The 15894-nt window shown below is 39.3% G+C and overlaps 1 protein-coding gene across 1 annotated transcript in view; it reads left to right on the plus strand.

Annotated features, from left to right (window-relative positions):
• Positions 1–15894, plus strand: part of TMA16 (translation machinery associated 16 homolog) — a 53028-nt gene that overhangs the window by 26892 nt on the left and 10242 nt on the right. The window contains exon 5 of the mRNA XM_084626292.1: positions 234–382. Coding sequence (XP_084482418.1) covers positions 234–382 — 149 coding nt within the window. The remainder of the gene's footprint in view (positions 1–233; positions 383–15894) is intronic.

The raw sequence follows: 15894 nt of genomic DNA on the forward strand, positions 1-15894 counted from the left end.
GCTATATACTCTGCTAAGTCTGAGGGGTAAGAGTCTAGAGGTCACAGCCTAAACAGAATTTCTCTTTTGGAAGAATATTACAGTTTTTCACACGAAATTCATGATTTGCATCGGTGGCATATTTAGATGTTGCGCAGATGGCAAAGAAATATTTCCCTGTCAAATGACCAAACCAGTATAGTTTTATTAAAATATTACGAGACATCTCATAGCTTAAACTTGTTGTCTTTCAGATATTTACATCGATTCAGTGATGAGCTGGAGCAAATTAAGTTACATAACAGCATTAAAGGCAGACAAGGAAGGCAGCACAGTTCCCGGGAGATAATCATCAAACAGACCATAGAGCATGAAAGACAACTCTATGAAGGATATGGGATAGGTATGGCTGCCTTATTATTTCGTTGTTGTGCAAACTGCAATAGCTGCAACTCCCTTCCTCCCTCCTCGCCCGCTCGCCCACCCCGTTCACAAGGCCTGAATCCTAAGGGAAAGCTTTAGGTCTTTAGGTGATACTTTGGTTTCTTGTTTTAGAGAAATAAATCTTCCTTTATGTCTCTTGATTTCCAGGTTCTTTTAAGGTGGATGTAAAAACAAACAGAAATATCCTAGTTAGAAATTTTACTTCCTTGAATGCAGTGATCGCCTTTGAGCAAAGATTTTGCTTTATGTTTTATGTTGCTTTAAGGCATATGTGTATGTAGATTTTGATTACTAAAGTTGACAGGAGGGTGATATTCCTATGAAGTCTGACTTCTGTTTTTAAAGCATATTAATGTAGGCACCCCAAAAGAGCATGAATTGCATACTGTACCTGTCTGTGCAGTTTCTTTTTAAAAAAGGTAAGGTTTTTTTAAGCCTGAACAAAAGGTTGCCCCCTCTTTAAAAGAATGCATAATTACATGTTTAGAGACATACGTATGATGATGTTTGTTAGTATAAAGGTTTTACTAGCTCTCATTTGAAATGACCAGCATTACTTGCTTATGGCTTCATTATTCATGACTGGTGACCATCTCAAACTCATGCCATGAAACCTTTGTACCATGAAACATCACAGAAACCTAACATCACTGAGGACCCCATGTATTGTTCCCTCTCACAGGAATGGGCCAGTGGGAAAAGTTCTACAAGGTTCACGTTGCATAAGCTTACTATATGCTCTCCACTTAAGAGGGAGGACTTCGGAGCCTACTAAACTTAGAGGGCCCAAGGCTTCCCACTCCATGAATCACAGGGATCTTTAGAGAAAAAAAGAACCCTTGATCTAAGGAGGTAGGAATAGTCCTGTATCAATTGGACCTGCCTGCACCAGGATTTACACTTTCTCCTTATTTGCGGTGGAGCAGAGCTCCTGCAGTAGATGCAGTGGAGCCAAAGGGCATTAATACAGCTCCAGACTTAATTAAATTTCTTGGGTTTTCCTAGATTTCTTCATTAAAACGTAGGGGCTCATCAAAGAATGGTGCTTCATTTTGACAGGTCTCTTGCTCCACTCTGGCCCAACCTAAAACTTTGTGCAGCCCCAGCAGACAAAAACTCTGATCAGGCTGAGGAGATACGTACACAGAAGGACCCCTTCAAATGTGTAGCTGGTGATGAATCTTTGACCCCATGGATGTTTGGAGTAGGGTTGAGAGTGTATGTTTATAAAAATGCCCTAACATTCAACCTTTAACAACGAAAGTCCCCTGAAACAAAACTCTAACATTTAGAATACAATAATGCTGTAATTTATAACAAAAATAATAATAGTCCAATAGACAGTTAGCTCAGAACAATATCTTAACTTCTAATCTGACGTTTCAGGGTTTTCACTGGCTGCTATCACAAATACATATAAAGTCAGACTGCCAGACATGATTATTGGTCTTTACTTTTAAATTTCCCCAGGGAAAAATAGCAGTTGCCCCTTTGTCATCAGTGTCTCACGATGCCTTAAAAAGAGCTCAGAGGAGAGCTGTGTGCGTCTTGAGAACCTCAGCATGATTATTACCAATGAAAGGTATCGGTCAGGGATGCTGCATGGGATTAACATTAAAGAATGGAAATATTTGAGCCTAAGTGAACTGATAGCATCCCTTTAGAAATACATACACCGGACCCTCACTAGAACGTGCGTCTATATAGCGCGAATTCACATACAATGCGGTCGCGGCCATGGATCCCAAATTTAATTACTTTAATTGCAATTCATTTTAATGCAGTCCCCGCGTTAACACGGTACTGCGCATGGATCCCAAATCCCGCGTTCTAGCGAGGGTCCGGTGTATTCTCTTTAAAGGTCGTATGCAAATACAAGCTATGCTTGAGAGAGGCCCTGAAATGACTGAAAATCATGTACATGGAACTAGGCTGATGGGCAAGAGCAGGAATCAAGTGGGGCAAGGCTAATTGGGACGGGGAAAGGAATTGTGGAGACTGAGATCCAGGCTGTGTTGTGGAGGATGTGGTAGAAAGTAATACCAAATTTAATGACCTGACACATTACTTCTTAAAAATAGACAGCCTTTTTGGAGCCAAATTAGCAGTTTAACTTTAATGTCTAGAAGTAGTAGTGTTCAAAGTCAGTGCTACTTTCATAGTGATATGGAAGTTCATTAACAGAATGGAAAATGTTTCCTGCTTGGAATGTAAAATCTTGGCCAATTAGCTTCTTTGCAACAAGTGTTTCCTATGTTTATGGGGTGGGGGTGAGGGAAGGGGAGTAATGAAAGGTTTTCAGAATATTTGTCAGCTGTACTTAATCCTCCAGAGCTTCTCATATCCTGTTCTGCATGAGATATCTTAATGCCATGAACCCCTGAATTGTTTGCTGTGTGACTTAGTGCACAGTAGGAATCCAGTGTTCTTTCTCCTCACTTCCTCTTTTGCATTTCTTCTAGGGCAGAAATAGGGAAGCAATCTATATGACTCTTTTAAAAATCTGTTCTTGTTTTCCAATTGTTGTGCACCAATACGAAGTCGTCCTTCCAATTTCTGTGATTTTAAAAATTAGTTTTCTTATTTTTAAAAATGTTTTTCTCTACTGTTGCTGTGTGAAAGTTCCAGGCAAACAGAAAAATCAGTGAAATAGGCTAGCAAACAACTCTATCAAATGCACAAGGTAAACAAACTGTAAAAAATAAAGAAACAAGGTGTTTTCATATATAGAAATCTCAAGTTTTACTTACTATTGCTGTAAGTTTAAAAATTGCAAAAATGTGACATTTTTAAGTTGATGGTGCCCCTTTACATGTTAAATGCATCCTCAAATCATTTATAGTTTATCGCAGCTGTTGAAGGTTCTGTCTGTCTAGAACTCAGAGAAAATTATTCAGAGAAAATTGTTGCTGCTAAATACTATAATTGGAATTGGGAGGAAAAAAATGTGAAGTCAGCTGGAGATTGTGCTTTAATGGCTCTATCTCATCATTATCACTAGAGGCTTCTCTAATAAAAGGGAATATCTTCAAACTGACTTTATATTTGAATGTCTCTCTCTGTTACTGAGGTCAGAATTTTCCCTTGTGTGTTGTATGTTTTGTGTTGAAGCAGCCTTAGAATATAAAAGTGTCAGGAGTTCTAAAAGTCACCCAAGGTATGCCATTTTTGTATAAAAAGTCATGTTCGCATGAATAGAAATTCAAGATTATATACATTTCTTCACTAGTTGATCAATAACAGGCTGAATTTCATGCAGAAGTTCTTAAATAGCTACACTGCCAACTGAGTATTCAGATAAATTAGTAAATGTTGTACAGATTCTTCTAGGAACAGTAATAATAAAGGAAGCTTCAGTCTTATAATCAGTGAGGTTGTTAAGGAAGTTGTGTTTCTTTAGTAGTGTCTCATTGGTTCCTGCCTTTCCCTCTATGCTTAATTGTATGACTAAACAGGTTCCTACAGGTTTGACTTTTCTGGCATATTGTCATTTTCATCATTGTGTGTTTCTGAAAAGTACTTATTTTTCAAGTGTTCATAGCTAATGTCCAAAGCTTGTTGAAGGGGCATCCCAGATGTTGACAGGAACCCCCTGATGACCTGAGAGTGCATGTTTCCAGCTAAAAATGGCAAGCAGTAGTTATTTCTTCTGAACTTCATGTTGTTTAGTTAAGTGACTAACTTTTAATTATGGCTTCTGTCAGAACATGGAAGCCAAGTGTCCTAGAAAAAGAAATTGGTCCAATGAGCTCTCAAAGTTAAACATACCCAGATATGAAGAGTTAAATTTTTTTTTAATATTTGGGATGGAAGACATAAGGGTAGAATATTATAGCACAGCTAGTGTCTGTCCTGTTTGTTCAATATATTTGAAGTTTTTGCTGCGGATTGTGGTAGAGTCCATTGTACAGCTGAATTGGTCCATGTCTAAAGAGATCACTCCTCTTTTGATGACCAGTCATTTCTCAACTTCACTTTGTGGCTCCTTGATTTTTAACACTGCCTCTTGTTCTCTTGAGTTTTTCCTCCACTCCTTAATGAGGAAATGTACATATGATTTGAATATGGGTTCAAGAACAATGTATTCCAATTCTCGTAAGACTTAACAGAAACCTTTAGTGCAAATCTGTGTGTGTCTGAGAGAATGAGGAAAAAGTTGTGTTAGAGACAGCTGATTTTTATTTTTCAGAAACATTTCATTTATATGAATCTCTATTCTGACCTCTACAGAACCTGATACTATTAAAATTAGGTAGGTATCTCTAAACTTGGATTGTAAGCTCTTCCGGGCAGGGATAGTCATTTTGTTATGTCTGTACAGTGCCTAGCAAAATGTAGCTCCCCAGCTGGGACCCTTTGGTGCTACTACAATACACATAAATATTAATAGACTAGAGTGTTTGCCAGAAACATTATGTAGTCACCTTTGTTTGACTTGCTACTCAGACTCATGTACAGCAATGGAAAGGCTGATCTGGATTGTTTAGTGAAGTGGCCTCATTTAAGCAACATGTCTTTTAATACAGCTAAATGCAAGGTTGTGCATATAGGAAAAAAACGTAGGTCACATACAAAATGGGTAGCAGTGTCCTGGAATGCAGTGATATTGAACAGGACTTAAGGGTGATGGTAAATCAACTAAATGTGAGTTCCCAGTGCTGTGCTGTAGCTAAGACAGGGGTGGGCAATCATTTTGGCCTGAGGGCCGCATCTGGGTATGGAAATTGTATGGCGGGCCATAAAGGCTCCCAAAATTAACAATTCAGAGTTATTCAAATAGACTCTTATTTAATACATTTTAGTGGAAATAAACATAAAACCTTACTTACTATTATAAATATACCATCATAACAACATATTACAATAATTAAACTAAACTTAACCCCTTTCCATGCCCTCTTTGATTAATGTGAACAATACAGCTGGTCACCCTTCTTTACAATGGCATCAAAGTCCGGTGTCATTCTTGTTATGGAAATCTGTAATACTGAGTTGAGATGCTGGTTGGTAGTGAGATTTGTTGTAATTCAGAAGGGAAAATGTTTGTTCATACACACAGGTGGAGCCGAACAAAACAAGGATTTTCTGTGCCACCTTGTGGCTATTTATTAACTTTGTTTCACTCAAGGAGGCATAAAACTCATCAGTGTTTTTCTGAATTGTACTTTTTCTTCAAGGTGGAATTGCACTGTAGATCAATGAGCAATTAAAAGTGGCAATTCTTCAACAAAAAAACTTCAAAAACAGACTCCAATGAGAAACTGCAGAACTGGAATTAATTTGCAAACTGGACACCATCAAATTAGGCCTGAATAAAGACTGGGAATGGATGGGTCACTACAAAAACTAAAAACTGATTTCCCCCTTGCTAATTTACCCCTACTGTTACTCACACCTTCGTGTCAACTGTTTGAAATGGGGCACCCTGATTACCACTACAAAAGTGATTTTTTCCTCCTCTTGATAATAGCCCACTTGTCATCAAGAGCTAACAAAAACAATGGAAAGCCCTGCTGCTTTCTTGTTCAGCTCAGAAGCCAAACGTTCACAATCACTTCTACACGGCGAGTAACAGTTTTTTGTGACAAACTAATGGTCTCAAATTTGTTTTGGTATTCCAGGCACAGCATGCCAGCAACATGAACCATGCATTCTTTCAAAAACTCCCCTTTAATAAAAGGCTTATTTTGTTTAGCAAATTTAAACTCCAGAATATAACTTGCCTTTGTAGTGGCTTCCTGAACTGTAGCTTGTCTCACATATATATTTTGCTGAGCTTTTAAGTACGTGGCGAGTTTCTCAGCTTTTCTTGCCCTTTCCTCAGTTGTTAAATTACTGCCATAATTAGGATATTTCGTTGAAAAATGGCAATTCAAATTGTACTCCCTGAACACTGCGATCCTCTCCTGACAAATCAGGCATACAGCCTTTGAGTTCACGTTTGTGAAAAAATACTTTGCATTCCAGTCTTTGTTAAAAACCCAACACTTTGTCCACTTTTCTTTTTTTTTGCAGCGCTCATTTTTGAAAGGGAAAAGAAAATCTTAACTGCTGCCCTTATTTCAAACTGCTGTTTTAGAAGATTTCACGCACTGTGAAAAAACTGGGCCTGCTCTCTAGCCTGGATTTGTTGGGCATCAGTGCCGCCGATAATTTTGAGCCATGGCACTCTATCCCAGAACTTGTGTGGACAAGAAGAGGCAGAGGCAGGTGTCAGCTCACTTGTAACTTTGTGCCCCACCCTCCCCCCCAAAATGGTGTATTTGAAATGATCTTACTGTTGTACTTTGAGTTCTGTTTGCACTGTTGTATTTATTAAAAGTTTACATAGTAAGGGATGTTACCAAGGTGGAGCGGGAGGACTCATGGGATGTGGTGCGGCGGGGCTCTGTAAGGGATGTTACCAAGGTGAAAGGGTCATGGGGTGTGGCACGGGGGTGGTACCTGGAACACCTAGGGGCCCTGCTGGCAGTGACACCAAGGCTGCCGTACCAGGCACTGCCAAGGGTGGAGGCTGCAGCCCCTGGGCAGTTTCGAGGCTCTCGAGGGTGGGGCCATAGGAGACCAGGAGGTCTCTGCTGTGTGTGGGGGGCTGCCGCATAGGGGTGGGGTTCTGATCCCGGAAACAGTGCGGTTAAGTTGCGCCTGCGCAGTGTGGCTCTTCTGCATGCTGGAAGGAATCTTCCAGGAAGATGGTGCTCATCAGTGAGTCGGGGGCTGGGGAGAGCCTGGCAGAGCGGAGCAACCCCTTGACCCCACTCCCCAGCAGGAGTGCTGGAGTGAGGCAAGCCCCCGACCCTGCTGCCTGGCGGGAGCTCAGGGGCCGGATAAAAACGTCTCATGAGCTGGAAGCAGCCCGCGGGCTGTAGTTTGCCCACCTCTAAGCTAAGAGGACTAATGTAAGTCTTGGATGCATAAGCAGGGAAATACCAAGAAACAGCTGAGAAGGGGGTATTACTACTTTGTAGAGCTTTGGTGAGTAGAACTGGTTGAAAATTTTTCATTAGAATGATTTTTTTTTTGGATGAAAAATTCCCTTTATGCAAAACTGAAATATTCTACTGAAAATTTTCAGTTTTTCAGAAAAAAAAAAATCATCATTTTTTGATTGGGAAAATAGAAACAGATACCCATCTGCCATCCCCTCCCCCACCCCCCGGCCTTGTCAGTTTCACTTTTTGCCAGTGAAATTGACAAAGGCTTTCTCAGCTGGCTGCCATGTCTGAGCTTCCATGACTTTGTCTCCTTCCCTTCTCTTCCTTTCTTATTCCCCCGCCCCAAATGAGCACTTGGAATCTCTGCTTCTCATGCTCCTGAAGCTGGGGGGAAGGTGTGCAAGTTGAATGGCCTCTCCAGCCCTGAAGCTGAGTGGGTGGCTTAGAGCCCTGTCTCTGTGCCTCTCTGGCAGCCAGGCTGGAAGGCTCTTGTCAATTTTACGAGTGCTGGACTTCAGTTCTCCCAAAACAGATTTTTTTCTTGAAAGCCTTTCCTATTAAAAATTTCACATTTTTGACATTTTGTCCAGGTTTGGGGCATTTTATTTTCAAACTTGGGAATTTTTTTTGCAGGAAGGGGATATCCATTTTCCAGCCAGCTTTGTGAGAAAACTGTATCTGGTTCCGCTTTCCATGCGTCAAAAAGGAGTTTGAAAAATTGAAAGGGTTTAGAAAAGAGCTAGAAGAATAATTTGAGGATCGGAAAACATGCCTTATAGTAAAAGACATAAGAAGCTCAGTTCTGTTGAGTTTTTATCCAAGAGAAGGTTAAGAGGTAACTTAATCATTCTCAACTAGTACCTATGTGGAAGAGAGATTCTGATAGTAGGGTCTCTAATCTAGCAGAAAAGGCATATTGAGAAGTTTGGAAGGTTAAGCTAGACAAATCCAGACTAGAAATAAGCTACACATTTTAGCACTGAGGATAACTGATAATGGGAGTATCTTACCTAGAGATGTGATAGATTTTCCATCACTTGCAGTCTAAAAGATATGCTGTTCAGCAGTTCTCAAACTGTGGGTTGGGACCCCAGAGTGAGTCGCAAACTCGTTTTAATGGGGTCACCAAGATTAGCATTAGACTTACCGAAGCTTGGAACCAAATCCGAAGCCCGAGCCCCACTGACCGGGACTGAAGCTGAACCCTGAGTTCCGCTGCCCAGGGCTGAAGCCAGAGTCTGCGAGGCCGGGCTCAGGCTTCAGCTTCAGACCTCTGCAGCGGGCTCACATTATAGATCTCCTGTCCGGGGCTGAATCCCTTGGGCTTTGGCCCCTTGCTTGGGCAGTGGGGCACAGGCTTCGGCTTTGGCTCCCCCGCCTGGGGTGGTGGGGCTTGGGGTTTGGCCCCCCCACCTTGGGCAGCAGGGCTCAGGCGGGCTCAGGCTTCGGTCCCCTTCATGAGGTCGTGTAGTAATTTTTGTTGTCAGAAGGGCGTCACAGTGCAATGAAGTTTGAGGACCACTGCTAGCTCAAACAGAAACTATGGGCTTGATGCAGAATTTGAGTGAGGTTCTATGGCCTGTGTTATGAAGGAGGTCAGACCAGATGTTCATAATTGCCCTTTTTGGCCTTAAAAATCTATGAATCTGGGAAAGGAGAATTTGAGAACTTATTTAAGCAGTTTTTGAAAAATTATTTGAAGGAAATGAAGTAAAGGCATGTGGATTAATTTACAAAGGGTAGGCACTTTATTATTCTAAAGCAGTGGCTCAAAAGCTATCCCTTGAAGAGTTTGTTGGGAGCTGTACATATCTGAGGGCAGAACGTTGCCCTTTGTGGTGACTCTGCTGCTGTTAAAATTGTACTTAAATAGCTTTTGTGTAAAATTGATTGGACTGTAGGTTATATGCCCTTGTCTGTTTTTGTATAACAGATATCTTGAAAAAAGCCTTTCAGAGATCACATTAACTGGTATTAATAAATCAGTTGTATTGCATCTAAACCAGGCCAAAAAGAGGTGAGAGTGTTAGATTCTTGTTATAAAGGTATTTTGTTTACATTACACCCTCGTAAGATTACAGAATTAAGGTTACTCCACAGAAAAACTTTAGTATGATTTCCAGTGAGAAATCTTCACTATGTGATGGATACCTGTCACAGAGCTCATCTTGAAAATTTAAATCAGCGATCCAAGAGATGACACATTCAGGAGTGTATTTGTGTATATTTGTATATAAGTTTGTGTGTGTAAAGAATTTATTGGCCTTATTAATACCTATACATTATTAATACTTATGTTAAAATACTACTGTTGTATTTTTACCTTCCCTAGATGTTTTCAGTTTTTTATTCTTCAGGTAGCTCTTTTTTCTAGATATCACAGTGCACTTTATCTTCCAATATATAAATTCTCTGGGAAGGGACTGTATTAATAGTCCTGTACAGAACTGAGTATCTTGTTGGTGCATAGATGGAGATAATATAAGTTCTAATCTGTGATTCCAATGGGATCAAAAATTCTGATTGGGAAGATGCTAGGTTGAACGTAACCCCAAATATGTTCTCTTTATTTATAACAGAAGCTTAATATCATGATTTTCAAAATAAGGTGCCTAAAAATTTATTCTTAGATCTATATTTAGACATCAAAATAACTGATCTTTTCAAAAATGCTAAGCAACCATTGAATTCAGTTGGAGCTGCTGGATGTTCAGCATTTTTTTAAAAATAGGCCATTTATTAAGTTGCCTAAATATGGATTTAGGAGCCAAAATTAAGGCATCCATTTTCAAAAATCTTGTTAATATCCATTAGTAAGACAGAATATTAAACATCTTGGTTAATATTACCATCAAGAGTACATATAGTGTTCTGTGTTTTTTGCTAACACACCCTATATTTGAACAGCTGAGATCTAAAGGCATGGCATTTCTGATGGAGGACTCATGACTATACACACCACCCTTCCCCGGTGCACTACTCTGTAAACCTCAAGGTACAGCATAAGGCCTGTTGTCACAGTTTCAGTTGTAACTCTCTTAAGGTTTCAGGCTTAGCCATCACCTCTTTTGGATGGAGACCCATGTCTCTCCTTCCAGACTGGGGGGAGAGAGAGAGAGACAGACTGTGGAGGGATCAGGTCTGACTGAGATCCAGCATCTCTAGGTTGCTCTTTTTTCAGGAGCTACAGGAGGGTACACAAGTTACCAGTCAGCCTTCACAGAGCAAAGTACATTTATTCTTAGGGCAAAAGTATTATAGAGAAAACATATAAAACACAATAAAAGGAACTACCTGCATGCTAAAAGCTTAACAGAGGTCTCCCCCAACTCCAAATAGGGCTCTGGAAGGTGCTAGTCTTTCAAACCCCTCAGCCCGGTTTGCTCTCTTGGTCAAAAGTTCATATCAGGTTTCAGATCAAGAACAACCTTGGGACAGTTCAAGGGTTTCTTTATGAAGTTTGGGCCTTTAATAGGTGACACTAGTCAGTGGCCCTCTCCTCAAAAGGTGAAGCTTCAGAAACTGAGTTTTTGTATAACTTGTGTTGGAGAACTTGCATTAACCACTCTTCAGGGATTCCCCAGGAAAACATCTCAGTAAGCCATGAACCTAAAAACATTTTTAAAATGTACTGTCACAAAAATCCATGTCTGTCTGGCACACTTCACCTCATGGTTCCCGGATCTCACATCTGTCTGTCTCAAGTGTATATCCTTTTTGTGAGAAAATACAGTACTACTGTAGTGTTGGTATCATGCCTAGGGACTATTTTGATGGGCTTATTAACGATGCATACCTATTAATTAATAAAACTTTTCTTTTTGAACAATAAATCCTTGTGCTTTCACTTCCAGTAGATGATCTGTAGATGTTCATTTTTTAAACTTGGGAAACCTTAAGTCACTTTCCAGGTGTATAGGTGCCCATAAATCTTTTGATTATATTGCAGTAGTAGAATAAGGTTAATCTAGATCTAAATGATTTTTGCTTCCTATATTTTTCAAAAGTAAAATGTCTGTTGTTGCTGTGGTAGATACCAGCACATTTAATAGCATTTTAATTAAGAGTATGGAATGATTGAGATTTTATTTTTTAAATCTCATCTTTTACCAAATCTCCTCTCTCCAATTCAAGATGAATCAGACTTTTATCACAGTCTTTCAGGAAATGATTTTATTTAACTCAAATAAACATGGGGTTATCTTATATTTACATACTGGACAGGGCAGTAATTGAATTGATCAAGATTGCAAATAATGGACCAAGAAACACGGAAGATTTGTAGTCTGTGTTTACAATTGTAAATTCAACTTTATTTGGATGTATTCGACAACTGTATTTGGTTAACTTTCTGATTTAAAATATTATTTTATCCAACTGTATATTGTAATAGATTCTGTGATTAGTCTGACCAAGTAATTATGGGGTAGTAATTTAATTGTAAGGTGCTTATGAATTCTCTGTTCCTATGGCTAGAGGACTCTGAAGTGAAGCAGAGCATTTCTTTTGCCACACAGAATAAGACACTCCACCTTCTAGAATTGTAAAATTTTAGAAGGCATTTTTTTTCTGGAATGAAACATTTTTATCAAAAGGTAAGCAAAATTTTTCTTAAGCTTTCTCTGATTGGTACTCAGAGTTTTTCAGGTTGCCAGGGTCTTCAGTCGTCTTATGAAAAGCTTTGAGTTCTATCCAGAAACAAGCTAGAATGTTAAAGGTTTTTCCACTGGTCAAGCAGAGTTTCAAATGAAATCTGATTATTTTAATGGCTCTGTAATACCACATCCTTTCGTAGCCCATCTTTAGGTTATCAGTTTGTCTCCAGCTGTGTGTGCTGTGACCACACATTTCTTTACATTAAAATTAAAATTAAAAAAAAAAAAAAAAACCACAGGAAATTCAGATTCCGTAACATACAGATTTAATTTTCTTGGGTCTCTACAAGGCAAGGAAATAATAAATTAAGCCAACACACACATAACAAAATGCCAATCTGCAAGCATTAATTTAGTACCACTGCAACACTCTACCCCACTGACATGCTAATACTCTGATACAAATCACTTTCAATTCAACATACTATTACCCTTGTTTCCTACATAAAACCTGAAAATCACAATCAAGTACACAATCCTAATTCTGACCTGTTCATTGTGGTGGTTTCTTACACAACGTACCGGTATATGAAAAGTGCTGAGCACCCTCAATTGGGGTTAGGGAAGGAACAGATTTTCAAAGTACTCAGTGTTTAGCAGCTCCCATAGTACTTAGTGTAGGTACCTAAATGTGAACTAGTCACTTTTGAAAATTTGTCTCATGAAATATTTGTGTGTGGGCTTGTTCAGTTGGTCGTATTGTATGGTTGACCTGGTTATACACACTTTGAAAACTCTGCTACTGCTGCTGAGACATCACTCGATGGAGGGTATTAATTGAACATGATACATGTTTTAATTTATTAAAAGTGCTGTTCATGTTTCCATAACTAGCAATTCAGGGCCAAATCTTGCCCTTAAGTGTATACTCATGGCTTTCATTGACTTCACCGAAGCAGAAATTTCTCATGTCCCTTATGGAACAGTCCTATAGAGTTTAATAGAAAATAAACTTCCAAAGGTTTTTGAACCATTCCATTAGAATGAAAGAAAATTATACCCTGTTATAGAAGGTTCAAAGAGCCTTTAGAAAGTTTCTCACTTTCTATTAAATCTCCTATAGATTTTAGAACAACTTCTGTAGAGACGTATTTATTTCATCTCTCTCAAATTCTGTTTCCATAAAGAATAGGAATAAAACTGATAGAATGGAGCGGAAAAAGCCCCAATTTGTCATGTTTGGTGCTTAGAATATAAAAATCCCTGCACCGGAGAAGAAATTATTGGTGCTGTTCACTGCTCTTTTTTTCTCATTACAAATGCTAAGGCATATTGCCTTTTGTTGTTCGTGTTTCTATCTTAGAGTCAAATTTCTTTCCCTGCCTATTTCTTTATTTGGCCAGTTTTGGGGTTCCTCATCCCCTAGCCACCTCTGTGTATTATAGCACTTGAGTCCACTTCCGTCTGGTTTGTTATGTTGTCTTTAAACATAATTGATAGAGCAAGCTCTCGGAATGGGTTTTGTTTATTGAATTTTGCTTCTTTACAGATGGCTGCAAATACTAAAGGTTCAGTGTTTTGAATCATGGACTTTTGTCATAGCTGTTGCAGTCTTTAGGTTTTTAAAGCCAAACAACCGAAACCCAACAACCCAAATCTAAGCGTGTCAAAGGGTAGGTGGGGATGGTAGTGTTTGGAAAGCAGTTGAACAAACCAGTGAGAGCCTTATGAGCTGTGGTACTAAATCCCGATTTGTCAGGGAAGCTAACGGAGAGTAGGAACCTGGAGACAATTCTGTGATAATTTTAAAAGGAGTGAAAAAGGCACCCCAGACCAGCAGCTGGTAGGTGAATTTTAATTCTTCAAGGACTCTGTGCGGACTGGTGGCAAAATCACAGCCACAAGAATAAAGCAGCAGTAGCTATTTTCACTTCTCAATGACAGAGTAATAGAATAAATAAAATTCTAGGTTCCAGAGAATAGTTTAAATTTATCTAAACTCTAAATTATCATGGCATAGCTGCACAATTTACCTGAACTACTAATCTGACATAGTACAAAAATAATTGTATTGTTTTAGATCTTTAAAGAACGGTACAAATATAATTTAATTACTTTACACTATTAATTTTGTAGGGTTATAGCCACTCACTGCATTGTTAGTGCTATTTTGCTACTCAGAAGCTATGCTCAGTACTACAGTAGGTAGGTTCCTACATGTGGGACTTTTTTAGCTATGAATTTCTTCCAGAAAAGAAAATGATTCATTTCTCTATTCCCCCCCCCATTGTTATAAATACAAAGCACAAAGTATCTTCTGTGACATGGATGAAAAATTTGGGCCCAGAGAGTCAAAAGTGTTAAACATGACCCTCAAACATTAAACAGAGTTAAACAAGGTTTAAGTGTTTGGTACACAGGTACCTTAGCCTGCTTAGTCTCATGGCAAACACCATTAAAAATCTTTTATTAAAGATGCAGAAAACGAAGGAAAAACAGTTAAAGCATTTGAAAAATGAAGTATTAAGTAAGGCTTTCATTTTAACAACATTTCTTGTTCCCTTTCCCTGGAGAGAGTTCTTAGAAGGAAACCTTGCCTATTTTGACAGTCTTTTAGATGGTAACTCTCCTTTTTTGAGAAGAGAAAAAGTTAGCTGAGATGAGCTGAAGCTGTTGTTAAAGACTAATCCTGTTTCCTAGAAGACAAAACAAGACAAATGCACACAAGAAGGGATGAAAAAGAACAGGAAAAGAAAAATAGAAAATGGTGCCTGTCTTTGTGTTGTCTCCACTAGCATCTTCACTGCTGGAGAAACAACAGCATGGCACGTGGTCTGATTAGTCACTCTGAGACCTGGTAAACTTGCACCAGCTTCAGGCAGTTTAGGAAATTGCTTTCATTATTCTCTCTGGTCACAGGCTTACAGCAGTGTTGCAAAATATATAGTCCTGGCTGGCTAAGCCTGACTTTTATTAAACAGAAGGAAAAAAGAGAGGGATAGGAAAGAGAAGGAATAAGGTGGGGCAGGAAAAGGATACACAGGGTGTGTGTGACAAAGTCTCACATCCTAGATGGTGTTCGGGATGTAGCTGGAGCCAGTGAAGGTGTTGATGTCATCTGGGTCCCTCTCTTGGCCCTGACTGGTCAGGACACCTCTCAGGATTAGGCGGACAAAAGCCCAACAATGTCACAGTGGCTCCTGAGGTCCCAGAAGATGGTAGGGGTGGCAGCCATGATGGTGAAACTCCTCACTTCCCCTTCCCCATCTCTAATCTCTGTTAGAGAGTGATGAGTGGAATAGCCAGTCCTCTAATTATTTGGTCCGGCAATATTGGGCCTAATTTTTGACACCCCCATTTTGGTCTGTTGATTTTGGGACTCTCACTTCTTTAGCAGCATGATCTTAATTACAGTCCTTGAGTGATATCCGCAGGAGTTTTTATTTGGACTAGTTTAATCTTTTTGTTTCCCTTTTGCACCTTTTTATTATAGGTTATGACACTATATAAACTTCTACTCACTTTTTACAGTTGAGTTCACAATTAGGATAAATCTGCAGGGACAATTATTACAACAGTTGTTGCACAATGTGTGAGTAAAGCACTTGAGTTAGCCATGAAACATACAGGAAAAGGCAAAACTTATCTTCAACTGATGTTGTATAAGCCAGAAAAGCTTGGATTATGTACTCTCCTGTGACAAGTTGGACGCTTTCCCATGTCAGTGCAGTCTACTTCTAAAGAAGCTAAATTCTCATTTAAAAAACAAAACCAAAAGCCCCCTCCAGAACCAATTTAGCACTTACGTGAAGAAAATCTTCTAAATATGAACCAAATGTAAACCGATGCAGAGATGTCACCTTAAGTCTTCAGACAGTTGTGCCTCTTCTGATGCTCAGAGTTCTGCCAAGTAGCTAAAGAATGAAAACGAACCAGAATCT

The sequence above is a fragment of the Lepidochelys olivacea genome (assembly GCF_965140295.1).
Source record: "Lepidochelys olivacea isolate rLepOli2 genome assembly, chromosome: 4".
NCBI classification, from domain to species: Eukaryota; Metazoa; Chordata; order Testudines; family Cheloniidae; genus Lepidochelys; species Lepidochelys olivacea.